General features: G+C 40.7%; 1 protein-coding gene across 19 annotated transcripts in view; it reads right to left on the bottom strand.

The window, feature by feature from the left end:
- LOC307046252 (ryanodine receptor 3) overlaps positions 1–23,937 on the bottom strand; it is a 128,117-nt gene that overhangs the window by 11,064 nt on the left and 93,116 nt on the right. For 7 of the 19 annotated variants that reach the window (XR_013810119.1, XM_079692561.1, XM_079692572.1 and 4 more), the window contains 37 exons: positions 23,837–23,926; positions 23,585–23,731; positions 22,717–22,779; positions 22,494–22,569; positions 21,497–21,620; positions 21,224–21,339; positions 21,065–21,132; positions 20,843–20,964; positions 20,638–20,687; positions 19,372–19,432; positions 18,251–18,489; positions 17,974–18,055; positions 17,319–17,449; positions 16,718–17,041; positions 15,748–15,988; positions 15,563–15,650; positions 15,372–15,464; positions 13,662–13,832; positions 13,482–13,541; positions 13,252–13,386; positions 12,429–12,541; positions 10,655–10,751; positions 10,422–10,505; positions 9,670–9,779; positions 9,355–9,406; positions 9,216–9,272; positions 9,040–9,139; positions 8,874–8,953; positions 8,719–8,795; positions 8,346–8,419; positions 7,058–7,075; positions 4,938–5,018; positions 4,772–4,860; positions 4,564–4,692; positions 4,360–4,464; positions 3,121–3,202; positions 9–1,321 (listed from right to left, as the gene is read on the bottom strand). Coding sequence is in view for 18 of the 19 variants with exons in the window: in XM_079692561.1 (XP_079548687.1) it covers positions 9–1,321; positions 3,121–3,202; positions 4,360–4,464; positions 4,564–4,692; positions 4,772–4,860; positions 4,938–5,018; positions 7,058–7,075; positions 8,346–8,419; positions 8,719–8,795; positions 8,874–8,953; positions 9,040–9,139; positions 9,216–9,272; positions 9,355–9,406; positions 9,670–9,779; positions 10,422–10,505; positions 10,655–10,751; positions 12,429–12,541; positions 13,252–13,386; positions 13,482–13,541; positions 13,662–13,832; positions 15,372–15,464; positions 15,563–15,650; positions 15,748–15,988; positions 16,718–17,041; positions 17,319–17,449; positions 17,974–18,055; positions 18,251–18,489; positions 19,372–19,432; positions 20,638–20,687; positions 20,843–20,964; positions 21,065–21,132; positions 21,224–21,339; positions 21,497–21,620; positions 22,494–22,569; positions 22,717–22,779; positions 23,585–23,731; positions 23,837–23,926 (5,142 nt within the window). In the remaining variant the exon portion in view is untranslated. Of the gene's footprint in view, positions 1–8; positions 1,322–3,120; positions 3,203–4,359; positions 4,465–4,563; positions 4,693–4,771; positions 4,861–4,937; positions 5,019–7,057; positions 7,076–8,345; positions 8,420–8,718; positions 8,796–8,873; positions 8,954–9,039; positions 9,140–9,215; positions 9,273–9,354; positions 9,407–9,669; positions 9,780–10,421; positions 10,506–10,654; positions 10,752–11,664; positions 11,765–12,428; positions 12,542–13,251; positions 13,387–13,481; positions 13,542–13,661; positions 13,833–15,371; positions 15,465–15,562; positions 15,651–15,747; positions 15,989–16,717; positions 17,042–17,318; positions 17,450–17,973; positions 18,056–18,250; positions 18,490–19,371; positions 19,433–20,637; positions 20,688–20,842; positions 20,965–21,064; positions 21,133–21,223; positions 21,340–21,496; positions 21,621–22,493; positions 22,570–22,716; positions 22,780–23,584; positions 23,732–23,836; positions 23,927–23,937 lie in introns of all 19 variants that reach the window. The other 12 variants (XM_079692574.1, XM_079692578.1, XM_079692568.1 and 9 more) reach the window with 5 other exon arrangements.

Here is a 23,937-nt window from a genome sequence, read left to right as displayed (position 1 = left end):
GTACTGACCTGTGCTTTCTTCTGCCTGACAGCACTGGCTATGGATGGAGCATCTCCCACCACCACCTCAGACACGTCCCCCAAACCGGGCTCGGCCCCGTGCTTCCCCTCCTTCTTGGGCTGTATGTTCAGCAGCTCAGCCATCAGGTCTGCCTCTCCTGCCTCTCCCTGAGACATCTGACCCATCTCTGCCAGCGCCGACGCTTCACTCGCCTCCATCTTCTCCATCTCTAACACATCGCCGTGGATCCCAAACTGGGTGGGGTCTGGCATGTTTCCCAAAATGTCAGTCACTTTCATGTTTTTGGCCCCTTCCACCAGGCCACCCCCAAACATAGTGGTCCACAAGATGTGAAAGAAACCCCAAACCAGGCTGTAGACAAAGTGGAAGAGGCCGGTGATGATCATCCAGAAGAAAGAGAAGAAGCCTCGCACCATCTCCCGGATGCTCATCTTCCTGAACTTCCTGTACTGCCGCCTCATGCTCTTGAGAGTGAGCATCTGGCGGAAGTGGCACAGGCTTTTTTTCATGGAGATGCAGGCAATTGTAAACGCTGAGGAAGACTCCAACATCACACTCTCCTCCTCTTCCTCCTCGGGGGTTTCCACCACACTCTGGTTGTCCTCCTCATCTTCCTCTAGACGCTCCACCGGGTCAGGCTCGGAAATCTGAGAAGCTAGCTGCATCTCGAAGATGGTGTCCTCGCAAAACTTGACAAACAGCTCCATCTTCTCGCTCTCCCCGCCTTCGTTGACGACGTCGAAGATAAACTGCCTCTTTGACTCTTTCACCTGAGGCTTCTCCCACTGGGTGCGGCTGGACTCACTGATCTCAAAATAGACCCTCTCGATGCGCTTAGCTCCCCCCATGATCTCAATACGACCCAAGTAAGGTTCAAAGTAACTGAGGACGCTCTCAGCCAGGTCGAGGAATGTGGCGAGTCGAGCGTCATGAGGCATGTGCTCGGAGAGATTCGTCAGTAACACAGCTACATTAAAGCCAATGTCCTTGGCAGGTTCATGAAACCTCTCCACAAACTGCTCGTAGTTGAACATGTCGTTCTCATCAGCCTCAGCGCACGAGAGGAGAAACTCGATCTCAGACTGCGAGTACTGCTTCTGGTTCTCCATGGACTTCTGGAAATCTTTCTTTGAGATAACCCCTTTGCTCTCTGGGTCGTACTCCTTGAAGCTGTCTGAGGTAGTCAGGTCCTTCAACTTGAGGAACATGTCGAAAAACTTCAGGATCATCTCCACGTTGCTTGAAGATTCCACCAAGGTGTCCACCATTTGTTTGCCAATGGTACCATTGACAACATTACCTGTGAGGTATTGAAAAAAACAGACCAAAGCAAAGTGTGTTAGTACACACAACAACAAACAGGGTATATGCAGGAATCCTGAAGGTAATACCTTTTAAGACCTTTTTTAAGACCCTTTCCATACATTTTAAGACCTCATCGCCACTTCAAGTTTTAAACGGTTACATTGGCGACACACTTTACCTCACATTTACTATATACAGTATTGATCCTTGATTGGTCCTTCCTCCTTATCTTCCAACCATTTGGATGCAAACTTGCATTTCCCCATAACGATGTTGTTTAACAACCGGCGTAAATGGACCTTCGCCCGCTATCAAGCAGTGAGCGTGCGATGTCCTGTTCAGATGACGTCAAATCCAACGGGATGCCATACATAAATTACACAGAATCACACTACACACCTACGCAATGATTACATTAAGGCAAACTTTAGAATACAACCTCTTTGGACAATTTATATACTTATTGAAAACAGATCTATCTGCCTCTCAATTCTAATGTCAACTCATTACAGCTATTGATGGACTGCTTGACAGAGATCAAATCCTGGCTGAGCCAAGATTTCCTCAACCTTAACAAGAGCAAGACCGAGGTCATCTTTTTTGGACCCCAACCTCCAGCCTCTCCAGTTGATATTCTGGGCTCCCTCAATAAAAACATCCTCCCCTCTGTCATGAACCTTGGAGTGACCTTCAATAGCGCTTTTAAATTTGATAAGCAGGTCAGCAGCGTAGTCAAAACCTGCTTCTTCTTTTTTTTTTTTTTTTTTAAATATGACTATTGGCCAAGACCAAGTCGTTTTTATCTTTTAAAGAACTGGAAATTAACGCCTTTGTTACCACGAGGCTGGATTATTGAAACGCTCTATACGTGGGTATGGACCAGGCGTCAATTAGACGCCTGCAGCAAGTGCAGAACGCAGCTGCGCGTCTTTTCACTGGCCACAAAAAGCGTCATCATATCACCCCAATTCTGGCCTCATCGCACTGGCTTCCAATTCGGTTCCGAATTGATTTTAAACTCCTTTTATTTGTTTTTAAAAGCACTACATGGGCTGGCTCCGGCTTATATAGCAGAACTCCTCCATCGCTACACCCCAGCCAGAGCTTTAAGGTCTGCTAACCAGCTGCTGCTGATAGTGCCCAAGACCAGGCTCAAAACCCGAGGGCACCGAGCCTTTGCAGCAGCTGGCCCTAGGCTCTGGAACACTCTGCCACAGAATGTGAGGTCGGCCCAGACCCTGTTTTAAAAAAAAAATCAATACTAAAGACTCACTTCTTCTCCCTGGCCTTCTAGTCAGAGCTGAGCACGACTCATAACATTTCCCTGTGTTTGATTTTTATATTTGCTGTTGTAATTTATTGTCTTCTATTTGCATGTACAGCACTTTGGCTCGACCAAAAATCGTTTTTAAAATGTGCTATATAAATACAACCTGATTTGATTTGAAAACAAGCTACAACATGTAATACCTTGGAAAATGCCATTTAATACTTTTTAATAGCCTTAATTTTCCCTAAATTGATTTATCAACTTTTAATACTTTTTAAGACCCCGCGGAGACCCTAACAAACAACGCTCTCCATGCAGATTAAGCAAAGCTGCTTTTGTAAATATTGGATTACATTACAGGCAAATAAATCTGTTTGATGACAGTCATAAAAGTGACAATATCCTTGCAAACTATTGAACGTTTTTATTTTGCTGACATTGCCAGGATTCTGAATCTCAAGGCAATATAAGTGGTTAAAAGAAGATCCAATTTAACTTATATGTTGAATCATCAAAAAGTAAACCTTCGAGTAGCGAGAGCATCATGACGATCATGTCCTTCTGCAGGTCCAGTAGCTCCTTCAATAATTCAATCTGACTGGAGTCCTGTGAGGAGAAGACAAAAAAAGGGAAACCTTGTGACTCAAACTGCACTAAATCACACAGCCTACTGATGGCCTCGCTATAAGAGAACAGTCATCCTGTATAAAATCCCTGAGAGATCAAGGCTGCCTCACATCGTGGGGACCAGAATTGGCCCTGCTGGGGCGCAGAAGGGCCTTCTAGGTAACATCCATCCATCAGCACCAGGGTTAATGTTACTTTACTGTCTCAGAGCAGATGGCTAGGTCAGTCTGACTCATTTAGGATCTCTATGGAGTCTGTATTCAGCATGCCATAACTCTGAAGCATACTTTGATGCGCTAAATTCAGACCCCTCCCTTCCACTCTCCCTCACACTGGCTTCTACTGTCCGTTCAATGACCATGAGATAAGGTTAGGTGGCTGGATTTCATCCCATTCCTGGCTTATTGGGCATTGAGGAAATATCATAGATGGAGTCATACATCATATAGCTGAGTGGAAGGACAGATGTAATTGTAATGCAGCAGCCTGAGGTTATCCTTGAGCCTGGAGAGACCTCTAGTGGCTAAACAGAAAATAAAGGATTTTCTGGCTGACATTGGCTCACACCATTGGTGGATCAAGAAATCAGATATATTTTAGTCAAAGTAGCAATACTTTATTAGGAAAATGTACTAAAGTTTAACACAATCGTACAAAGTGCCCCCATTAAAGTTTATGTATCCGATGTTATTGGATTATTATCACTGATGTATAGGCAGACATGTAATCTTCTGGGGGCTGAATGATTAAGATGCACACCATAAAACCCTTTTAATGATGTGGATTAAACACTTGGCTACAAAACTACCCCAAGATTACATTAATGCTTACACATTACCCTGATTCAAATCCAGCAAGCTTCTTCCATTGCACCTCTCTCTCCCACCATAAATTATTTATATATCTATACACTAAAACACAAAATCAGTTAAAGTAATGTTAATGCAAAATGGCAGTGAATTATGTTTTATAAGCCTATACAAATCAAAGTTGTCACTGTTTTATTTCATATGTAAATCAATATATAAATGTAAAGGCCTTGGATGTACACTTATCTGCAAGGTGCAAGTGCCTCAACAATATAAATGTAGGGTATTAAAACATAGCAGTAGATTTATGCGGACTAAAGTACAAACCTGGGATAGCTTCATCTGCATGTTGGCAAAAACATGGAGGAAGCCGACCACTGCGTCCCACAGCCTGCTGTGAGCCAGACTCTGCTGGTTCCCAATGCATGGACCCTGAACCACAGAGGAGAAACAGAGAGGATCAAAATCAGTCTTTTCAGCTCAGGTTTTTAATTATTGCTTGTTGTGGTGAAGTGTGTTGCGGTATATTACCTGTATATACTCAGTTAAAGAGTTGAAGACCTGCTTGGCCACCGCTAGTGCTTGAGAGAAGTTCCTCTGACCCGCCTCATCTATTATATCTTTACCAGAGTAGTACCAGTAGAAATCACTGATGGATTCCTGAAAGAAGAAGATAAGGATTAAGCTCATTAAAGAACATGAAGGAATATATGATTTTCTTTTTGTAATGATACCATACCTGGAGTCTTAGCAGGTAGTCTACTGTACTAATTATAATGTTAACTGTTGTTGTGTTTCCTGTCTGAGTCCTCAGGAAGTTCTGAAAATCTGAAAAAAGAAAGCAAAATAAGATAAAGAATATGCAGCTCTTCTTAATCTTGATTTATGGGAACGTGTCCACCTACCATTGTTGTGTCCCTCACAGAGAAGCTGCAGAAACCTAAAGAGATCCTTAGTGAACTCATCATTCTGCAGTACTTTGGAACCTGCGGACAGGAAATGAGGTTAACTGCCCATTTCAGTGGTAGGAGGGTCAGATACCTATCATTTTAATGTCAGTACAGGCATACAGGAAGGGCTTACATAGCTTTACATTCCTCATAAAGCTGCAGTCAAGCTGTCAAACAGCTTCAAAATATGTGCACTATATTTAAAGTTCAGGGGCCTCATGTATAACGCCGTGCGTAGGATTGACGTGGGAAGGTTGCTCACGTAGTAGAAATCCGGAAAAAATAGGTCCATACATTTTCCGCCACTTTCCGATTCACCAAACATTGCGTACCGGAGAGGAAAGTGCGTATGAAACTTCCTACGCCGGTTTCCCTTTATAAATCACAACCGACTCGAAATGCGGTGCAGCTTTTGCGGGCTTCACGTAACGCCCATATTTGCCTATAAATAGTCAAAGAAAAGCCCATTCATTCATTCATTCATTTTGACTGACTGTATGGAGAAGATCGCAGGAAATGACGACAGAACAGCTAAAAAAAAACATCTCACACCGTGTCAGATTTTGGTTGTTTTGGGGAGGTGGAGATAAATCATATTGTTTGGTGGATGCAGTTTGAACCAGAGTAGCAGCATGGAGGTCGGATCGTCACCAAAATAAATAAATAAGTGGTCCGAAAAAGGTTCATGACAAAACAAATACACATAGCCTTCCTCAGGCAGTGTGTTTGTACCGGGGACAGGAGACACCCCCTTGATGAGAAACTGTAAGAAATGATCGGGGAATCCCTCCGGAGTGAGTCATGACGACTGGATCTGAATTATGTTTTTGTATTTGGTGGTTTGTGTCCCAGCTGTGCGCAGCGTCTCCACTGCCTGTGCATCTCAACCCCCCCGCAACTCTATATCCACCAGTTAAAGGAAATACAACTAATGTGTTGTGTTATATTAGCTGTACAATTTACCACATATGGTGTTCTTAGTTTCCATACCTCCTGTGTTTTACGAGCGACTTATCAAGTCTTGGCAAACGGCATAAAACACGATTAAACGTGATAATATATAAAACCATGCTCGTATCTACAACCTATAGAAATGCAAAACGGCGTCAGTTTAGACGTAATTCTGTCCTCCTGCTTACCGCATCATTTATGAGAAAACATTTCATAACATTAACACAACATATTCGAGGTGGTTTTAAATAACATATCCGTATTTATTTATTTCTCCCAGTTATGTTTTTGTGTGCACCGAGGAGTCGTAAACAGGCGTTTGTTTAATCATTTTAAGATTGGCTTTGATCAATGTTTGAAAAAGGAATTCTTCATATATGATAAATGAGAGGTAACGTTTTATTTATGGTATTATTTCCACATATTTCTCTCCATTCTTCCTTCTGCCAACGGTGTCGCAGTTTCTCGTCTCTCCCGTTTTTGTGCTTAGTGCGTACGCATAGGTTAGAGTTTGCGTGGAGGACCGCACGTTTTCCCGTCAAGTTAGTATTTTATAAATCGCAAACATTGCGTAGAAACTGGCGTGCGCCATTTTTTTTGTGTATATCCCTTTATAAATGAGGCCCCAGAACACATAGACAAAGTACAGTATAGTGCATATTTGTACACAATAAAACAAGGTATATAACAGGAATAATGGTTGTTAAACGGCCAACAAAGCTTTGTTGCTTCTTACAAACAAAGCTTTGGAAGATTTATTCAGTACTACACGCTGGTTAGTATAATCAAAACTAGAACAAAATAAAGGTCCCACACAAATGGCAAGCACTGACTTCTTACAAAAAAAGAAGAAGTGGAGAGATTTTAGTCAGTTTGGGGCAGCTGACCATGAACTGAACAATCTATCCGGATGTCAGAGAAGCATGCATGCGTTCCTTCAGTCCAAGGTAAAAAAAGAAGGTGGTTTTATTGCATTCAGGGAGGAGGAGGAGGAGGAAGAGGAGGAGGAATGGGGGTTGAAAAAGGTTTGGTGGGGAATGAGGAGAGGGAGCAAGAAGTTGAACTGAGAGCAATCAAGATGTCAGCATTGCATAGGATGAGTAGAATCTAAACCATGTATTTACCCCGCTCACTCACGTTGACTGCGACCGATGAGATAAAAAACATGATCAGAAGGAAACAAACAAACAAAACAAAAGCAGACATAAGCAAAGGAGAAGACATTTATATTCAATCAGAAGAAGTAGGAACAGGAGAGAGTGATAGCGCTATATATATATATATATATCTTTACATAACATTGATTTGCGACATTGGCATGGGGTTACAGTTAAACAAAGTCTTAATAAAGTTTGCTCTCTACGGCAGGTGTTTAGACTACAGGTTACCATCACTTATGCCTGAGCTCATGGGGTGAGATGAGCTGGAATATGCATGAGAAACACATATTTATATACTGTATGCAACCCATCAGATCAAATAGAGACCTCTGATTACCTGTGGATTCTTTATGTGGATGTCATTGTGACTGTGAGTGCTTTTAAGTGGCAGACAGGACTTAGACATACAGTAGCACAGGTTTACCTGCATGGCAATGACACACAACATGAAACACGGGAAACACACGTGACATGGAGATGGACTCGCACAAATGGCAAACTAAAGAGCAGATGTTTCATTGAGCTAATGCTGCGCCATTCGTCTTGCAGCCATTTACAAGCCAGACCTAAAGGGACAGCAACGCCACGATCCTGAATGAGACACATCATCCAACAATAATATGTCTGTGTGGTTTGGGCCACATCGGTCACACAGAGGTGCTGAAAACTTTAAGTGTTGCTGAAAAAAGGTCTGTCTGCTGAAGATAATAGAATCCCATGACCGGTTTCATTAACAGTGAGTTTACATTGTAATCTTCATTTTATAAAAAAGTCTGACAAACATTGTCAAAATCAGACCATTTTTGAATTTTTAACTTTAAAACAAAAACTGGGCTCCCAAAAAAGAAAAAAAAATTACAATTAATAACGCTGCATTCAAGGCTTACATACTCCATCACCATTTACAAATCAGCGACTGCCTTTCACTTTCACAAGAAAACCTATGTTTTTATTGCCATCAAATGTTGAATGTGTTTCATTTTCTCTCACTATTTATATTTCTTGTTATCTTGCATTATCATCATTTTCATGGTCTTAGTATAAATATTGTCAATACTGATATTTTTCGTACACTGATAAAACATCATCTCATACTTTGATTCAATAATTGACTTGTGCGTGTCTTATTCAGTACCACGTTAAGGTGATGAATAAATTGTATAACTTTACCTCTGTGTGGTCTAAAGTTTCTTGGAAGAAGCCAGACCAGTCAGAGACAGAGAAGTTTATCATGTTTAGAGTCCTCACTTACTTGATCCTTCTTCAGTAACCATCCCCAGACCTTCAGCTTTATTTTGTCTTTCAAATGCATTTAAGTCCAGGACACTAAAAAAGATAACATACACGTTTTTAGTAATTATACATTTGATTTCTATCAGTATTTTATTCGACTTCCATTAAGGTAGTGGATTCAGAAGAGACAGTTCAAAATATAATGGGTAAAGAAAAGGTTGGTAATATTCTGACTTATATAATATAATATATTTCAAAAACACTCGACTACACTCGACCCTTCCCATAAATCAACTAATGGTATACTTAACATTTTCAGACATTTTGGCACAGGATTTGCTTCACTCAACACATTTTTTTACGTAATGGTTAGTAGTTAGTAGCTTCATTACCTGCAAGACATCATGAGTCCGGACAAACTTTTGAAAAAGCCAACATCTCTTTTTTCCTTCAGGTAGTCCAGCATTTTCTGCATCAAGATAAAAGCTCATTAAATAGTAGCCTGATGCTGTTAACCAGACACATGTTACATGCTGTCATCACGTACCTGCTGCACCAGTATGTTTCCCCCGTTGAGGACTGAGATGCCAAGTTTGAGGGTGAAAGTCACCATAGCACCGAGTCGACCTGATGACCACAGATTATACATCATACAGTGTGGATACTGAAGTTTGCAGTAACAGGCAGGCAGGCAGGTTAGAGTCTCTTCCTACCTTTGCTGGCACTGATCATCTGGAGCACCATCTCCGCAGCGCCTCGGTCGTGTAGGCGGGCTTGCTGGTAAAGCATCTTTTGCTTCTCCATTTCCTTTTCCTGTACGAAATGATGATACAGTAAGCACCACTTTGGAATATGAGTATAAAGGGTATTCCGGAGAAGTCAACAGCACCTCAAATGTTTTCTCTTTTCCTTCCTCCTCTTCTTCTTCTTCACCTTCATCACAACTCTGAAAGAGAAAGCAGAGTGTCAGATCGGTGGAACAACAACAGCAGCAATATTTTAGTAAAAGCAATTTTCAAGATAAGTACCTTTGCCATCATATCTGCATATGCAATATATAAGGGATCCTCTTCCAAAGAACTAAAGGAGGAAGAAACAACATCAGATAATAATAAGCAAGAATCAGCAGTTATTTTTCTTATATTTATGCCAAGCTTCAAAGCTACAGAGGAATACTGAAAAACTGCTCATGCTTATGTTTGAGTATAAAATACATGGCAATGATTTAGCTTAATGAAGCTTGGAATTAGCTCAAATGTAGGCCAACGCTATTATGAAGCACAGATGGAGCAAAGCGCATTGGTGCCAGTTGGCCAAGTGTGTGACAGCGAGTGTGTATTCACCTGCACTCAGTCAGAGCGTTGTGGCTGAAATGCAGGATGAGCTGGTGAAGAGGGTCTGGCTGCTTTCTGACCTCCTCCTCTTCCTCCTCCTCCAGTTTGGGCTGCGTTTTCTGGACAAACCCATGCTGGTAAATACTGGAGCTCAGGCACGTGGCCTTAATATCAAGAGTCCAATATACTTCTTATGAACAGTGGTTACAGCAACAGGGCTACTTAACGAGACACCACTTACCTTCAAAGGATTAGAAAAAAAGACAGTAATAGGAAACATTGATAGCATGCAAGAGGTTAACCACAAGCACAAGCATGGACTCAATGACAGGAGCATCCACACACACTTACATGCAGCTGATTATGTCAAGCAGTGTGGGAAAAGGAGTTAAGCATGACTCCCCATAAGCCCTTTTCTGGCTGACTTGATCAAAAATCGGTTAACTGTCACACCCTTAACTTCGTATGTGGTGCCCTGTGGCTTTCAATTTAAATAATGTTAAACAGATTAGATGTGTAAAAGGATATATTCAATATATTACGGAAAGGGCTCAGTAGGGTATGTTCCAGCGCTGGGTTCATGATAAAATACTGAATTCATTAAACCCTATTTTATAAAGCCTTTAAGCATTTTTAAATAAGTGTAGAATTATTCTTGAACTTCTGCTTTTTCTATGCATGACGGTAATGTCCACATTTAAGAAACAGACCACAGAAATGACGCTGGTAAGATGAAGCATCGAGGCGAGATCGCTTCTTACCGATGTCGGATGGCACACGGTGGTCAGAATACAACGGCTGGCTCTGACATCAGCGCTGATGTCATGCTCGCCAACAATGGAGGTCTGGTTGTAAAACAGTGTATGAATGACTGAGTGCAACACGGTGGTACGAGGGGGAATCGGGGTATTCTTAGTGATGGCACAAGTATAAAAGTGTGGAGACCACGCTCAGCACATGAGGAGGCACTGGGGGGGGGGGGACATGTACTTACTGCCAAATCCTGCACTAGCTTCTCCTCAAAAGAGTACTCTTCTGTTTCTATCCATATTCTCTGATAGGCCAGGAGGAAGAGGTTAATAGAGCGATGCCTGAGGAAGGGTGAGAGGAGATTAGCCCGGGTTAGATAGGAGCAGAGCGGAGGAGGGAAGGAGAACCTTCAGGAGAGGTTGATGCTGGTTAGTTTAGGGGACTGGCACATCCACCTGGTCACCTGAGGAAACTCGTGGAGGGCTGCAATAATGCAACACGTTTTTTTATTAGTGATTAACCGTTTGGACTAAAACATTTTAAAAAAGTGCAAAATCCAAAGTGATATCTTTAAATGTCTTGTTTTGTTAGTTCGAAACCAAGAGATAGATAGTCAGTTTAATGTGACATAAAACCAGAAGAATAAAAAAATCCTCATTTTTGAGAGGGTGAAAATTGCCTTTTCTGAAAATGTCTTAATTAACAATAAGATGAATTGATTATTGATATTCATTTTGGTCATTTGACTAATCAATATGTCGACTAACAGTTGAAGCTCCATTTCATGTGTTCATTGATACACAAATGTGATGCTCTCCACCAGACTGTTATTCAAAATATATTTATCTTCTCATTAGCAGGAAGCAATTGCCATTTTTGTCTGGAGTAATGAGTTGATCTGAACTTTGATAATATTGTGTACCCATTTATCTGCACATCAGTGACAGCTGAAGGAATAGTTTGACATTTAAGGGTTGGTTCTCGATTCATATTTAGCGTACAGACACAAGCGTGCATGTCATCTTATCTAACTCTTGGCAAGAAGGCAATTACAGTACGGATATCTCCCAACATGTCAAACGTTTCCTTGCTTTATAGTACAGATATGGATCTTCTGAATAAAGAATTGCAAAAAAATGATATGGACCAGTGAAAAAAACCAGCGGGAATATTTATGTAGCTTGAGGAAAGCAAAGGGTAGTTGAGAAAGGTGCGGGGGGGTACAGAGGCAACATTGGATCAGCACTACGTTACCGTCAGCGTGGAGAGCAGACTGTCATAGTCTGTGTTCCCATAAATTATGTCCAGCCAAATATGTCGGAAGGCTTTCAGGAAGTAATTATTATTTTTGTGCCTGAAGGGATGAGGTACAATAGAGTGTGACATTGAGCAGAGAATAAAAGCTGAATAGAGAGAGACAAAAGAAGAAAAGATGAATCTGAATGCTTGAAACTCCGGGAGACAGAAGCTTCACAAATCTATTAGCCCAAACAAATACAATCAACTGAGCCAGCATTGTGCAGACTGTCTAATAATTATAAGTTATGCCGTGTCATATTTCACTGTCAACAACTCTGAATAAACGAGTCATGCTGTCAGGCAGGCGGGTGGCAGCACATATTGAAGATGGCCGCCCCCAGGTTGGGCCTCGTAATTGTTTTCCTCCCAACTGTAGCTCTCTGCCTGACATTCTGTGATCGAGTTACTGAGCAGCAGGGCATGAAATTGCCAGTGTCCCTTTTTTTCTACTCCTTGATAACAGCTGCGGGCTAGACATTTGTCCTACAAACTGAGGGAGGGGGACCCTTCATTAATGCAGGGTCAGAACCCGAGAAGCGACAGAAATGCTAACGAAGAAGAAAGAGTGGTGATCATCTACTAATAGCAACACAAGGAGCTACTTTTCATGTGGAGTGTCATGATGGATTTACAATTATAAGACTGTTTAACATGGTTTAAGGATAAAAACAGAGTAGCAAAGATACCAGATGGTATAAGTGCGATGTAAGTAGTCGTACCTTGGCAGATTATAAAGTGGAGCCATGCGGAAGCAGGCGACGACCGCTCGCTTTCTCTGCTTTGACAACAGCTTTTGCCACACACACTTCTTGGATCTCAATGGCTGCTCCACCTGATGGGAGTAGAAGAAGTCAGTTTTAAGATTACAGGGTTAATAAAGACTGGAATGGCTTCTACACTGGGAAAACTAATCTGTTATAACTGAGAATCCCATTTACATGTAGCCTTCTAGTCTTCTAGTTTGTCCTGTAGGGAGTTCCTAATTAGCAGAGTGCTATTTAAGAAATGAAAGGGATTCATGTATAATGTTGTGGTACAGATTATTTATTATCCCGCTTATATTTTTGATGAATGCAGTTTATTTCCCCCTCCATATATTTCAAGCCTGTGCTGTAAACGTTCCCTAATTAAGGGGAGTTTATTTAGTCTCTGTACTGTTTGACTATGATGAATGATGTTAGTCTTCGCATTAACTGTGTCGCCTTAAATCTGTGCACTCCAGTAAACTATTGACCTATATTCTAAAGTCTCTCCTGTTACTGCAATTTGTGTTTTGTCACTCATGTTAAACCAAGTAAAAAGCACTGAGTGAAACACGGATTCAAGCTTTTTGTTGTGGTTGTAACTAGAAAGCTCTAAGATTTCATGTTTTTAGATCTCACAATATGATACAGTGAAATATAGTCTGAGCCTTTTATGAAGTGCTATAATGAATACAGGGGTGAGTTTGGGGGTAAATCATCCTATGCCGATATACCGGACTGAGTAGTGTAATTTACAGCTCATAACATATTTGGGTGTGTAGGTGTGTTTAATCCGGACCTGCTCCAGGTTGAAGACAGCGGCAGAGATCCTCTGGATGCGGTCCACCACCCTGTCAGGGTCTGGGGGTCCGTCGCTTCTCATCGCTACGTCCTTGTACAGGTTTAGCTGCCACCTCACTGCGGGGTCCTCTGACTGCGAGTGGGTTGCAAAAAAAGGAAGTGATATACAATACATGCAGTTTTTTTAAAGGAAAAATAACCACACAGTCATGGTATGGATTTTCTCACCCTTTCTCGAAGGTGCAGATTCTGCCGGATATGATCTTTGACCTCTTCGTCTGTGTCTCTCTATTACACAATAACAGGAAGAGTGATAAATAGCGATACATTTAACGTAAGAAGTGTTCTTGATTTATCTCATAAAGCTATGTTCAATGTGTGGCCATGGTCACATAGAAGTTGTCTCACCAGCAGGTAGCGAGTCTTGGCCAATGAGATGAGCTCCTGGTCTCCTGGGGTACACATGTTGAGGCCGATCGGCAGCATCTTCTTCAGAGCGGCCACAATCAGCGAGGTCTGAATGGAGTAGAACTCACCACGCCTTTTCTTGTGTTTCCTCTCTTGATCTTGTCCTCCAGACTGACAAATTAAAGCTATTAACCTCAAATAACACAAAGTGGTGAATAGTAGCGGCTAAATACGCTGGTGTTTTTTGGTAAATAATACTATTTTCCAATTTTTGCCAAGATTAATGTTGCACTCAAGCACTTGCTTTTCAAATGTTCACAGATAACTTAACAGTATTGTATTTGATCTTGTTTCACACATTGCATTAACTGTTTTTTTCAGACCTGGCAAAAAAATAACTGTGACCAGACTGAATCTGTGCCACTGAAGCAATAAGAAGTTTCACACCTCAGCTAAAAAGCAGAACTAAGACTCAATTCTGTAAGAACTGCAAGATGCTACTAGGGAGGGTGATTGCATCTTTGAGCCAAATTGAAGAAGCTGGCTCGTCGAAAACATTCATTTACATATAAATACAGATACAGTACACTGACACACACACGCACATTGTCTAATTAATTACACACCAACTACAACATAGAATAAACAGCACGAGGTTACTATATACACACCAGGGTACCACAATCCATCAACTGCAAACACACCAGCGATCATATGATTTGCCGGGCTTCATTACTCCGGAGGAGACGTGTTCCGCCCATGAACCAATGAGGGATGAGCAAACTTACCATGTAACACATGGTGATGAATGGCGGTCACAAATAATCAGTTGACGTACGAGAAATATTTAACTACACTATATTGACTAAATAGCACAGCGGCACAAGCTATTGGCTTTTCTGCTTAGCGATCGAGCATATAAGCCAATAAGCTGGCAGGTTGACAGCACATGCACTGCATCACTCTACCTTCTCCTTAAAGGACTGTTTGAGATAGAGAGAGGGACAGGAAGAGAGAGGCAGATAGAATAAAAAAGGATGAGAGGGCAATTAATGGAGGCACACAGTCCTCACATGGACGACGTGCACTGCATGGAAACCATTTGTTTGTCTTCAAACTGATAAAACAGGCGGACAAGAAATGATGCTCTAAAAATGAAGAAAAAGGAGTGCAAGTTTCTGTAATATTAGTTTCTGTTAGTTTAAGTACTGTTTAAAAGCATGCATGTAGACACACACACACACACACACACACACACACACACACACACACACACACACACACACACACACACACACACACACACACACACACACACACACACACACACACACACACACACACACACACACACACACACACACACACACACACACACACACACAATCAAAGTCAATGTTAAATGCAGACAAATGTCTTTTTTGTCACTTGTAGATCCTCAGAGGTTGCTTTGGGCATTTGATGACATGTTAACATACCAGCACATGTACACAAAAGAGGTTGTGTTTACATGGCTGAGATGAAATGTTGACATGTATCTTGCTCAGTTTAGTAATCCTGCTTATTTATGGATCTTTCTAGCTTTCTCACACACATTCCATGGGTCAAAGCGGTGCCAAAACACCCAAATAAAAGCGTTTGAATCTCCTGCCAGAACAAGGATATTAAGCTGACAGTGTAGAGAGGAAATGAGGAGTAGCAAAAAAATACCTTAGACATCTTGGTTTTATTATCTCCCGTTAAGAAGGAAAGGTTGTTGATTTCATTCTGAACCACAAAGTTCTGCTCTTCTCTTTTGAAATTCTGGAGAAAAAGCAATGCCAAAGAAAGATTATTGTTCTAATTAATAAAGGATGTCTCCTTTTTTGTAGCTTACCATTTTTGCAGATAAGAAAACGTACGTGTGACTTGCACCAGAGGATAAATATCTCAGCGACCATTCTGAAGAGCTCATTGGAGTCAGCGTCTGGCTCCTTCAGCCACCTCGACCTGCAGTGAACAACAGAGAATAATACATCCGCCTTCCTTTTTCTGCAAACACGAACATCTTTAAATGACTCCATCAGCCACTTCTCAGTGAGCGAACCTGTTGTTGTCCACATAGCGGATGAGCATGGGGTAGAAGGCGTACAGGTCCCTGCAGAGTACGGCAAACTCGTCCAGGATGAGCAGCTCGGCCTCCTGGGTGTCTCCCTTACTGTCCGCCTTCAGCAGCTCCTCCTCAGACACCACCTTCACCGTCTTCTTCTTCAGCTTCTCCAGAGTAGGCAGGAAGTGGCTCTTCAGCAGGTCGGCACGGGCCTTGCTGATGATGGGTTGCACGTACACTGAATGGTGGAATAGAGAGAAAATGTTACTTTGTTGTCATGTGGTAATTGTACGAGTGAAACCCAGTTAAAACCTCCTATGGACTGGACCATCCCTTTCAAGCGGGGAAACTGCAAATATACTGAAGAGCTTGACGAATACAGTTTATTTTTGTTATTTTCTTTCAATTTCAAAGGAATAGAGTAGTAATGAAAACTTGGGTCACAGGTTCCTCAACAATGCAATATTAATAATACAAGACACACAACAAATACGGGAAAAGAACAGCAATACAAATAGTGCAAGCTCAGGAGATTATCAGTCTTATGGCCTGTGGGATAAAACTGGCTCTGAGTCTGGTCGTTTTAGATGCTGCGGTACCGCTTGCCTGACGGCAGCGGACAGAACAGTTTGTTGCTGGGGTGATGGTGGACTTCATAATTCTGTTGGCTTTCTTCCTGAGACACTGGGAGATGAGGTCCTCCAGAGGTTACGTTTTCTTTTTAATCTTTAGGAAAATTAGATACTATTTTAGTAGAATTTCTTTACTTTTTGCCAGTTTAATTTACATAAATAATGCCCAACGTTAAACTTTTCCAACATTAGCATTTCAACCATGAAAGCTTTTAAAATGTCCTGTTTAACAAATAAAAAGCAAGGTAGTTTGTTTGCAGGTGCTATGGTTCTGGTATTCCTGTGAGATGGTTCCACATCAACACCGTTAGAAACAGAAAAGCAGCTCTTCCCACCTGCAATCCTCTTCATCCAGGAGGCCTCGTCGATTCCCAGGTTGTTGTTGAGGATCTTGAGGATGTTGCCCAGAATGAGGCTGAGGTTTTCTGAGGTGACGGTGGTGCAGCAGACGCTCCCCCCGCTGGCCAGCTGGTTCTCGGGCCCCCTCTCCCACCAGTAGGACAGATAGTTACACAGCATTGGCAGCACCACCTCGATGACGTGGGGCATCTCCGTGTAGCGCGCCCCAGATTCAGCCATATCGTTGATGTCCTTCATCAGACCGTCCAGCCGCGGCATCCCGGGACACATCTCCGCCACCGAGTCCTGTATGCCTAGGACTAAAAACATACAACCATGTTTATATTGTCAAATTGTTTATATCTCATTATTTATGTTATGAAAAGAGATATTTATCAAACTTAAATTAAGCACTGTTGACACGAACACAGCACTGATATAATATTTCATACTGTAGATAGAACTTCATCTCAAAATGGTGAAGTGGTTTTAAAAGAAAGACATGATCCTTGCTTATTATAACAGCTATTTCTTTAGCCACTTTGGTCCGCCGCTAGTAAGGAAGTTGTATATTTTTTGAATATTTTGTTTACTCACTGGATCGTTCTCTAGCACTCTTGGTATTGAAGACGGAGCAGGGGTTGTATGCGTTGAGCACCGGCTCCAGGAAGGCAACAGGCATAGCCCCGGCCAGGGTGGCCAGACACTGACCGAGAGCTGGCAGCTGTCTGAGGGACACAGAGAGGAGGGGTTTGCGATGTTGAACACATTTTCTCACTCAGGTTTTAATTACTCGACACAGTGTATAAGATGTATAATGACATATGAGGGCCATTGTTTGGTAGAATGTCAAGAATTAAGGAGCAAGAAAGGAGCTCTAATTTGTACACAAAATGAACCCATTAGTGAGTAAGTCCAACAGTGTAGAACATGGCAATTCCAGATGCTTTTAGGTGATTCTGGGCTTCTGGAGTGTTTATTTTCTTTCTAAATAAGCTTGCAAAGTAAGCTCGATTTGATTAATTTATCCATTGCAGCCAGCATCAATTTTCCCTTATTATTTTTATATTTAGTTGTGCCATGTTTGTAAACTTTTATCAAAAATGTACCACTTCAATATCAGGGATTATCCAACTTAGTTATTGGAAATTCTGATCTCTTCTCACTGCATTACCCCTTCCCCTGGTTCTGTAATATATATATTTTTTTATACCTAGAATGGCCCTAATTTACTGCAGCAAAGATGAGATACCTTTCTACATAGATGTTTTTCCCAGTTCCTAGTGCATAGAGACTGGTCAGGATTCGATAGCAGGACACTTGTACATCATCCACTGGGGAAAAAAAAGAAAGAAGTCTGTTAATAAGCGAATTAATGTTTAGGGAACTTTGCTGTACATATCTGAATTAAGCGACAGATATATTCCATGGTGTCAGGATGTTAGAAGCATGCAAGCACTGCTTTAAAATAAACTTAACATTGACACTCGCACAAAATGTTTGATCATCCCTCTCATGTAGGCACTCACAAAGCAGGTCGACTCCAAAGTGGTGTTGAGTGATGTGTTCAAACAGAGCGGTTAAAATGGGGAGCAGAGCCACGGTGGTGTAGTTAATATTCTGCGACACCCCTTTCATCTGGGAGCGAGAGTGAGTGAACTTTCCCAGCTTCAGGTTCTCGAACGTCTTCTCAAGATCCTCTGCAGCATTCTCAAAGAACGTCCTCAGCCCCAGCCTCACCTGCTCCGAGCCCGACTTCATCACCGTTCTGTTGGAGTGAAAGGCTGAGTGATAAATGGCCTTAACCAAATGAGCTGATATGCTAGGGTGGGGCAATAATAAACCACAGGATACCCCTTGGTATGCAAAGGACAACAACCACAGTGGGACGCGGTCACATTATGGAATTACTTCACTTTCATGCTGTGAAGGTGTTAAACATGAAATATGAGACATGTGACAATCAACCTTCAGCCTTAACACTAAAATATCCATTTATTATATTAATTTCTGGAAGAATATTCAAATCCAAGGGGAGTTTGCCAATTCTGAAGACGTACTGTTACACTCTGAAAAAGCACAATGCATTAATATGATTAGACTGTCCGCTGTTGGTATTTCACAGTTCGTAACATTGCTAAATTAATTACACTTTGTAAAGCCTTGATGTGTTTCACTAGGAAGGAGAAATGAAAGGCAATCTATGGGCATCAGCTGTGGCTCCTCAGCACAAACAAGACACAATATTGCATTGCCCATTTATTCTCATTATGTGTGAGCTGCATTAAGAAACAGTGCATTGTCTCTAAAGAGCACTATAAGCGTCGGGCAACATGTGCCATATGACATTTGTTTTGCTTATTTAAATGCCAGAGAACGCTCTTTGTTAATGCCAGCGCCTCCCATAAGACAGCGCAGTAATAACTGTTTAAAAGAAAAATGTTTATGATAAATATGCTATAAGGGTCAATAGGGGTTAGATTCTAAAGCATTGCATCATTAAAAAAAAAAAAAAATTAATTGGTTCCTTAAAGCATTATTGTTTGAACCCAGTAGTTATCTATTTATAACAATTAAAATATTTCATAAAAGCCCTCAAAGGTGCCAGGTCCCCTGTGAGTCTTGATGCTGCTGTACTATTTGAACTCACCTGGTGTCCAGAGTGTGTGCCAGGATGTGAAGACAGCTGACAATGGTAGTAGAGTCGCTCCCTAAAAGACAACACAAAATACTTTAATATGACGTAACTATACACACACTGTCATCCAACAGCCCTCAATCAAAGGCTAGGGTTCAGTTAAATATGGTAAAGTAAGTGAAACAATATCTAATGACCTCCTCAGATAGATTTAGGATATATGTAATGGATTCAGTGGTTTGTCCTTTAAGTTGCTGTTGTTCATATTTAACAGTTAAACAAGCCAGTTGTCGGTAAGATAACATTTGAAGCTACTACTAGCAGCTAATTAGCTTAGCATAGCTGGAGCAACAGCTACCCTGGCTGCCTTTCTGTATGACAATCGGCCTACTAGCATCTTTAAGGCTTACTAATTAAAGTGTTATATGTTGTTTGTTTCATAAATAATTAATCAAAACTGTATTAGGAATGAATGTTTTAGTATTTGGTGTTTTTTCTTTTACCAAATTCTCTTTCTGGTTATCTGTGAACTCAATACTTAATTTTTGGCCACTGTTATTAAATAAAACCATTCTGTTGATGAGAACTGAAAATAGGTCCACGAGAACCAAATAAGACATTATACAATGACAAACACTCACTTTTACAAAACACACACACCCTCACACACATACCGACCCAGTCTCACGACATTTCGTGTTATAGTCACGAAATTAATTACATTTTCACCAACACGATTTTCGCATTTTTTTCATGTCACACAGAACGATTTTAAAAGCAATGTATTTCTATTGGTAGTATGTTTCGTGCCTGCACCAGGTCTTTTTGTCCAGTCGGGTCTTGGAAGACAGGAAGTTGTGTGGTTCATAAAAACATTTTCTTACTCAATATCTTACCCTAAGCCTAACCCTTTTATTTTAAATAGTATAATGTCGGAGTTTTTTAGCCGTCCGCAAGGAAAATAAATGGGGCAAAGAGCCTCAGAATACTGACATTTTTCCTTCTAATTTGTTATTATTTGGTGCAGGCACGAAACGTACTACCAATATAAATAAATTGCTTATAAAATCGTTCTGTGTCAGAATACTGAAATCTGTATTTTTTAAATCTCTTTTTCCTTCTAATTTGTTATTATTTACATTGCTTTTAAAATCGTTCTGTGTGACACGAAAAAAAATGGGGAAATCGTGTTGGTGAACACGAATCAATAGATTAATTTCGTGACTATAACACGAAATGCCGTGAGACTGTGTTGCACATACATAGGAATCAGCTTACCAAAGAGAGAAATCCTATGTCTGACAAGAGCTGCCAGTTTACAAAACAGGCTGGAGGTGGATAGAGAAAGGAAGGAAGTCAGACAGTTAGAATGAGTTAATTTTGTTAAAGAGAAGATTAGTAATTAAGATTATAGAAAGATTTTAAGTTTAGAAAAGTAACAAGTTAAAGTCATATTCAATATTGTTCTAGGCAAGTCTAGTACCTGGTGACCATCTCCTTCTCCTTGTTGGAGGCGTAACCGCTGCTGCTCAGGTTCTTACTCGGGGAGGAGAGGAAGTAGAGCGAGTGGTTCTTGAAGTATTGGTCGATGAGGGGGAGGAGAACCTGAAGGAGGACAAAGATAATGACAAGATCACATTGGGTTTATTGCATTTTATTCATAAGATTTACTATAGATGCAGCTTTATTTATTAGGCACACTCACTTTGGCAAAAAACTTGATTTCTTGTTCATGAGGCGATCTGTCTGTTTTGCCACTTGCGGCCATGGACTCTGGATTGAGAGAATACAAACACACATTTCAATGTAACCAATAAGATTAATTGAATTCTCTTTTAATAAGCCCTATGTAATATTAGCATACCCAGGTGAGCGATGAACTCCTGAGCTGAGTCGACATACTTGAGCAGCTTCTTGAGGAACTTGTAAGCAAACCTCTTCTCCATGGAGGAGGAGTCCTGATCTAAGTCCTTCAAACACCTGCAACACATTAAGATATTAGCCATAAATCAACACTTTCAAAACATTAGATTCAAATTACCCCTGACTGTGTTTACAATCAACTGGAGAAGTTATTTAAAAGAAAAGTTTATACATTAGCAAGATAATTTAAGACAAACATCCTGGGATGCCTCACCTTGTGATGCTGTATCCATTGATCTGCAGGAAGCGGAAAAGGTCCAGGGCCTTCTCTCGATCACGGGCCTTCTCTTTGGCTGTCAGTGTGTCGTAGGGCACCAACATAGGGTGTGTCCCTCCGCCTGAAACAACACACAACACAGGGCGATGTGAGACTTGATGAGCCGCAGCCCATCTACACTGTAAAGGCAGAAGGTGACTAAAAAGTAGATGTACCACTTAACTTACTTCCATTATTCTTGTATTTCTTCATTGCCAAATTTGTTTCAGTGTTTACCCTACATTCATTTTCCAGCCCCACACCACTGTGATTCCATGAACAAGGCAAATGTATGTGGTTACTTCACACATCTGTGATAACAGTAGCACAGTTGAGTAACTTTAATTCAAATTTCTAAATAAATTTGAACCATTAAATATAACGTCATTAAGCTACCATTATTAAATTGGTAGTGACACACTAAATGCTAATGAATTTGCGGCTTGTGTTTTAAGCAAAAGAAAATCTCCTTAAATTGAATTGGAAATTGTGTAATATTGCCATGTAGTATTTTTGTGCCTTTTAAATGCTACATGGCAAATCAGCCAAGTCATATGTTAACGGAGGAGGCAATTTGCCCTTGTGCGCCCTGAATAATTCACACACCAGTCATCATTTTGATTGAATAAAAATAAAATCCTTTCATTTCTTTCTGGTGTTCTTCACCACGGTTTTGGAAAGATAAAATTGAATGAGCAACAGGTATACTGTAGCACTCTAAAAGTGATACATTTTATTTTGACACTTGTGCTGTACCATGGATTTAATTGATATCAATGTGAGGGGAAACACTGATTTTGATAAACCAATTTCTTCAAGACTGGTTAGGGAGATATGTGCATAAGCTCACAGGCATAGATTAACACTGCAAGAGGCAAGTGGTATCTTCCACCCACACAGGCATACTGTCTCTTCCTCTGTGTCTTGTCTATGACTGATTTCATAAGAAAATCACCTCTGCTTCCAAGGTCACTCTTTTTCTTCTTGGCCCAGATGTTATGGTAATTTTCAGCCAACACCTCCACCATCCCCTTGGGCCAAAGACGAGAGAGACAAATCAGTACATCTCACTAAGGGGCATGTCCCGCCATCACTGCTCATTCACATTCAGGAAATATTGCTTTTCCTCTTGTATTCACCGAGGGATTGTTAAATGCAAAAAAGGTGAGGTCAATCACCTGCAATTCTCTGGATAAAACCACGTTGCTCATGTCTATCGGGCTCGGATTAAAGCCATTTGCCTGGAAATTGTGAAACAGAATGCATATTTACAGAGACAAGCAGTGAGTTATTAGTTATAAATCAACACTTTGCACAACAAGAGAAAGTTTCCGCTTTGTGCCAACAGCAAAAACCTCTCTGATCTACAATTGCATACTCTGTGAAGAGGTGATGTCCTACAAGTAAGAACATGTTAACTGAAAGTAATAATAAGCCTAGGATTTAGATTTAATTAAACAAGAAACAATCAAAATTATGCAAATATGTGGAAAATAAACAGCTAAATACAATTATAAATAGCTCATGACACAGTTATAACAGAAAGCACCAAATGTTACAATTGTGTGTAAAAAACAGTAAGCAAGCAGAGATGTGGTAGTATAAGTTAAATGCAGAATACATGTTTGAATTATTGATAAAAGTAAGAATGAAACAGTTGAGATAGTAAGCTATAGAAGTAAGGTCATTTATTTATTTCTAATTCAGGAGAGTTGTTGAAAGAGTTAGCTAACTGTAGGGAATAAATGGTTGAAGAAGTATAAGTGAAAACTTGACCAAAACAACCTAAACATTGGCAATTCAATTCCATATATAAAATCAAATGTATAATCCACAATAGCCTACATTAATAGCACATGTTAACCTGCTTGTTTAAGAGAAAATCCAAATATAAAAGTATTTTAAATGATTAACATTAAAATGCTAATGATTACAAGATGTATGATGAGTTGATCATCATAAAAACACAATGTTGGTAGCAAAAGTGTTTTTGCATGACTTTTAATGTTAGTGTTTCCTGTCATATTCATATTATTTGCGCTGTACCTGTGAAGTCTGAGAGATCTTTCGCATTTTCTCACTCTCCCTCTGTTGAGACATGCTCTCTCCATCCTTGTTCCTGTCGATGCTCCAGCCCATTGCCAGCATACTCTTCAGGGAGTCTCTAATTGGCCATCTGTAAATCTCTTTCTCCTGAAGCACAGAGACAAAAATGGGGAAAAAGCCCAGAAGCCACAATTTTTAGATTATTTATTCAGTTTCTTTATTTTCTTTTTGTACAAATCTCACATTCTGTACCTTCTCTGTCAGGGCTTTGTATATTCTGAGCTGGGGGTGAATCTTGGACTTCTCATCAACACCATCTCCATATTTCCATCCAAGCAGCACCTGAGGTGCAA

The sequence above is a fragment of the Notothenia rossii genome (genome assembly GCF_949606895.1).
Source record: "Notothenia rossii genome assembly, chromosome: 7".
Lineage (NCBI taxonomy): Eukaryota > Metazoa > Chordata > Actinopteri > Perciformes > Nototheniidae > Notothenia > Notothenia rossii.
This window is presented reverse-complemented; position numbering and strand designations above follow the sequence as displayed.